At 58.4% G+C, this 5,425-nt stretch overlaps 1 protein-coding gene across 1 annotated transcript; it reads right to left on the bottom strand.

Annotated features, from left to right (window-relative positions):
- Window positions 1-1,744: 1,744 nt before the first annotated feature.
- Window positions 1,745-2,967, bottom strand: LOC140858059 (uncharacterized). Its single transcript, XM_073257497.1, has 3 exons — window positions 2,767-2,967; window positions 2,162-2,690; window positions 1,745-1,755 (listed from the first exon to the last, which is right to left on the bottom strand). The coding sequence occupies exons 1-3, from the start codon at window positions 2,965-2,967 to the stop codon at window positions 1,745-1,747; spliced, it is 741 nt and encodes a 246-aa protein (XP_073113598.1).
- Window positions 2,968-5,425: the final 2,458 nt, after the last annotated feature.

The raw sequence follows: 5,425 nt of genomic DNA, 5'->3' as shown, positions 1-5,425 counted from the left end.
CCGAGTTGGTCCGGAGGTGCGAGCCATGTCAAAAGTATGCCAACATTCAACACCAACCGGCCAGCCAAATTGCTCCTATTGTCGCTCCATGGCCCTTCGCCCAGTGGGGGGTCGATATTCTCGATCCTTTTCCTCCAGCGTCGGGTCAGAGGAAGTTCATAGTCATCGCCATCGACTACTTCACCAAATGGGTAGAGGCTGAGCCCCTGGCGCAGATTACTGAGCGGAAGATGGAGGACTTTATCCAGAAGTCCATCATCTTCAGGTTCGGGTTGCCGCATACGATCATCACCGACAATGGACGGCAATTCGACAACCAGGACTTCAGAGACTTCTGTGCCAGGTTCCACATCAAGCACCGACTGACTTCAGTCGGGCACCCACAGTCCAACGGCGAGGTCGAGGTGACCAACCGGACCTTGCTCCACGGACTCAAGACCCGACTAAACGAAGCCAAAGGCCTCTGGGTCGACGAGCTGGGCTCTGTTCTGTGGGCTTATCGAATGACCCCCCGCGTTCCGACCGGGGAGTCGCCTTTCAGCTTGGCCTATGGAATGGAGGCCATGATCCCGCTCGAGATTGGACTGCCATCTTCAAGAGTCGAGCAGTATCAAGAGCCCGACAACTCCGAATATCGGAGGGCCGACCTAGACCTCCTCCTCGAACTACGAGATGAGGCTCAAGTTCGCATGGCTTCATACCGACAGAAGGTCGCTCGGTATTACAAGCCAAGGTCAGACCAAAGCTTCTCAGGCCTGGTGACTTAGTCCTGAGGAAAGTAGAGGTCTCGAAGCCCCTGGACCAAGGGAAGTTGGCTCCGAATTGGGAAGGGCCCTACAAGGTAGCAGACACTTATGGTCCGAGGGCCTACCGACTGGAGACCCTTGAGGGGAAACCAATTCTCCGAACTTGGAACGCCGACAACTTGAAGTTGTATTACCCGTGAACTTTGTAATTGTCCAGTCGGAATACAAATTTGGTTTGAAATCTCGGAGTTTTAACTCTTCGACTAATGATCGGCGCTCACCAAGGTCAAGCCCCGACATACCAACATGGACTTAGTATCCACCTGGAACCGACGACCTTATCGACGATACATCGGACCCTTACGAGGACCGATGCATCTAGATGGACGGGAGTTGACACTCCTTCGACGGTAGACGATACATCAGACCCTTACAAGGACCGATGCATCCAGATGGACGGGAGTTGACACTCCTACGATCGAACTTTCGGGCCAAACCATCGGCCAACAAGCCGATCGGGCCCCGACCAAAGAGAGGCGAAATGCCTACGCGACCGACGTCGCGACTCCCGACCAGGCTACGGCCGGTCGAAGGATATTCAGCTTACCACCGTCTATCGCACAATGCGACCTTAGTCGCATCCACGACTTGCCGACCGAGCCACGACCGGCCGGACGATATTCGGCTTACCACCGTATATCAAAAGGTGCAGCATGAATAACCGACGTAAGTGTATCGGGATCCGACTTGTCGTCGTTTCCCCGACTGAATGCGCCGGACGGCATTCGACTGAACGCGTCAGTGGAGACCCGACTACCGAACCTTTGCCACGTTCGGTCGGCTCCCGACTCAACAGACGCGCCCGACTGACGACCTTGACTATCAAAGCCGATCCAAAGTCGGGACTTACCCCACCTTCGTGGCGGCATGAGTTGCCAAACATCCTACCGACTTATGTGAGTTAGCGACTTACATAAGTTAGTGACTCACGAGGGCATTCAACCATACACTTGAAAGAAACAGACAAAGGAAAAAGTGAAAGAAGTTTTCATTCAAAGTTGAAAGAAAGTTTACAAAGTCGGGTCGGAGCCCGATTACAAGTATTTCAAAAACAGAAAAAACAAAAGAAAGTCGGCAAGGCCCGATCACCCTTCTGAGTCGATCTCCTCAACCGACGGAAGATCGGGGATGACCGGTGTGTCGGCCACGATCGGCGTCGGGTCGATGGCTGAAGCTGGACCTTCGTCGGCGGGGGACTGACAGTCGGCGCCACTTGCTCTGGGACGGCTTCCTCCACAGCGACGACGCCTCCCGATGGCTGGTCGGCCATCTCCTCGGTGGCTTCCTCCTCGACCCCCGGTGGGACGATGCTGCGAGGTCCAGCTCCGGGTACAAGACCCGGACTGCATCCCGACCATCCTCGTACCCCACCCGGTACGAGGCAAAGCCCGACTCGAGCATCTCCTCCCGATACTGGTCGGAGGCCCGGAAGTCCTCAACCGCCCGACTGGCCGACTCCTTCGCCGACCTTGCCTCTTCTTCCGCCCGGCCGAGCGTGTCCTTCGCCGACTCTGCCTCCGCCTTCGCTATGTCGGCATCGGCCTGGGCGATCGAAAGCTCCTCCTCAGCCTTGGCAAGCCTCTCCAGGCTGACCCGAAGCTGCTCGCGCTCGCCTTGGAGTTCGGCGGCAACGCCGTCCCGCTCGTGCCGCAGACGACGCACGGCCCGGCCCTTGTGTCTGGCCTCCTTCTTGGCCGACCTTAGCTCGGACCCGAGCTGGGAGACTTCGTCTACCAACTTGGCCTCCCGATCGGCCGACTGCTGTAGGTGGTCGACCAACATTGCCTTTTCGGCTTCGACCGCCGCCGACCTCTCCTTCCAAGCCGCCCGGACGTTCCCGAACCTCCGGTATCCGGCCTCGAGCTCCGACATTGTGTAGATTAGCTGCCGTTGCAAGCGCTTTGTCAGGAACACATGGTGAGAAAAATTCTAAGGAGAAAGAAGGCAATACAAAGCTTACCTCGACCATGATCGGGTAGAACTTGGATAGCATCTCGGTCACTTGCCGAGACCTCAGCGACTCCACATCGGTCGGGAGGAGGATCCCCTGGCACAACCTCCTCGCCAGGTTGTGGTCGGCCAACGCCGACGCCCCTTCAGGGAACTGTGCGTTGGGCGGCACAGAGCGGCTCCCCGACCTTGTTTCGTCCGCGGGGTCCATCGGGGCTTTCCCTCGATCGACCGCCCCGACCGACGGAACCGGCAGCGAGGGGATGCTCGAAGTAGAACCAGCACCCCCCGTTGCGGCCACAGACGCCGTCGGATGATGTTCGATTTCCCAAACGTCATCCGGCCCCACTGCTGCCGGTGAGGCAGCCGACATTCCTTCGGCCGCTTCTTCCATCGGCCTCTCCTCCGCACGTGCTGCCGGAGCCGCAAGCGCTATGACGGGCTCTGATTGGTCGGTCATCGATGCTTCGACGATCGGCGCCGCTGGAGCAGGCCTCTTCGAAGGGCGCGAAGGACCGGCCCCCGATGCTGGCCTCTTCCTTGTCGCGAATTGTCAAATCTCGACGTCTGTCGGCCGCATTCTTGGAGGTGTCCCTGCGATACCGACAAAAGTGTTAATCAAAGAACCGGACTAAGGGCCGAATGAAAAGGAGACCGGGGGATCGGGCGATACCTAGTCGGGGGACCAAGCTCAAGCCGGCGTCATAGAGAGCTTGTTCGGTAACAAGCTCCCTCTGCTTCGGGACCGACATATCTTTTAGTCGGTGGAAGTCCTCCCGATCGTCCGCCTCCACCCGGCTGTTGTCATTGGCTTCAGTTCGGGGCACGCCCCAGTGGGAAGGAAAGCCCCAAGAGGATGGAGAAGAAACAAAGAAAAACTGGTTCTTCCACCCATGAATGGACGATGGAAGACCAGTGATGAAGGAAAGGCCCTTCCGGGGGTTGAAGAGCCACCACCCTCGGGCTTTAGGGTGGGGTCGGAGCACAAAGAAGGCCCGGAAGAGCGAAATGCGAGGGTTGGTCGGCAAGAGCTGACACAACAGCGCAAAGCTAACTATGAGACGGACGGAGTTCGGCGCTAGTTGCGCCGGACAGAGTCCGTAATAGTTCAACAGATTTCGGACAAACTCCGAAATCGGGAGCAGAAGACCCGCGTGAAGGTCTTCGACGTACAACGCCAGCTGGCCGGGCGGAGGGCTGTTAACCCGACCGCCGGCCCCTGGGGCGGATAGTTGAAACTGCTCCGGGATGCAATACTGCTCCCGAAGCCGATCAACATTCGGCCCCGAAAGTGAGGATACCTCAACTTCCGGAGTCGACCGGGAGTCGTCAGTCGGATTTCCCGACCGAGCTCCCCGAGTCGGATTCCCGGCCATTACACCGGAACCGAACAAGAAGAAGGAGAAGCGAAGAGAAAGAAGGAGAGGCGAAGAAGAAGAAGAAGAGGATGAAAGGAAGACCACAAACCGGAAGAAACTCTTCTGGAAGCAGGAAAGCTCTGCCTGCGACGACTGAGAAATCGCCCGGACAGAGTTTCGACAGAAAAACGGCGATAGTGAGGTCTTGGGTTCGGATGGTCCTATATATATAGGGCCGTCCGATGGCCGAGATGTCTCCGCGCCGACCGAAGCTTCACGGATGCACGACACGTGGCGGCTTCCGGGTGGCCTGAGGATTCGGCGCGCCCCATCCCAGGACGGCCGCACCGCCCATATTAAATGCGGGGGGCGCCGGCCAACCACCTTCGACACGCGGCAAGTGGGGCCGCGGTTCTGCATTAATGCGCCCGCACCGATTCGCGTTCCCGATGGGACGCCTGACAGCGCCCCGCGCTCCCAGAATCGGCATCGGATATCCGGTCATCTGACACCGCATCGTCTGGCACCCGACCTCCTGACACCGACGTGACGTCTGACGACGACAAGATGCGACGTCTGACACCTGACGCCGACGTGACATCTGACACCGACTATACGTCTGACGCCAGCAAATCGCTTGGCATTTATGAGACGCCTGACATCGGACCAACCCACGGTACGGTCGGAATCTGGCATACGACGAATCCACTCCTGTTCGCCCAGGGTTGCTGCCCAAATAAAAGCATCGGCCAGCTTACCGTCCGACTCAGGAGTGGAGGGGGGCAACTGTTGGGAACACCCACCGACCGACCGACCGATGGCCGGAGGACCGACCGACCAACTTACGGTCGAAGGAACCGACCGACCGACCGATGGTCGGAGGGACCGACCGACCGACTTACGGTCGAGGACCGACCGACCGACTGACGGGCGCCATCACCGGCCAATTGATGGCCCATCACCGACTGAGGATATGTCGGGCATACCTTTCCCGACCGACTGAACTCGGAGGTCTGATGGCCGACTCACGTAAGACTCACCGACCAACGGAGGGGCCCGACGCCACTCAGCTGACCACCGACCTAGGGTCGGTCAACTCCTCTGATCGCCGTACAGCCGCCAGACCTTGTCAGTTCTGACAGCAACATGCGGCACGGCCATCTAGGGGCATTGTCCCGCCGAGGGCATTGTCAACCCTGGTGATTTGACAGCCCCACAGCGACATGACACTTTCACGATGACTCTGACAATCTACAGTGAGTTGACAATTCCTCACTTGTCTGCGCCATTAATGACGGCGCCATACCGTGC

The sequence above is a fragment of the Elaeis guineensis genome, chromosome 5 (genome assembly GCF_000442705.2).
Source record: "Elaeis guineensis isolate ETL-2024a chromosome 5, EG11, whole genome shotgun sequence".
Taxonomy (NCBI): domain Eukaryota; kingdom Viridiplantae; phylum Streptophyta; class Magnoliopsida; order Arecales; family Arecaceae; genus Elaeis; species Elaeis guineensis.
Note: the sequence above shows the minus strand (reverse complement) of the source record. Positions and strands in the feature narration are given on the sequence as shown.

Coding starts and splice junctions, on each gene's coding strand:
- LOC140858059 (XM_073257497.1), bottom strand. CDS start 2,967: ATGGACCCCGCGGACGAAACAAGGTCGGGGAGCCGCTCTGTGCCGCCC. Junction 2,691..2,766: donor TCTACCCGATCATGGTCGAG/GTAAGCTTTGTA, acceptor TTGCAACGGCAG/CTAATCTACACAATGTCGGA.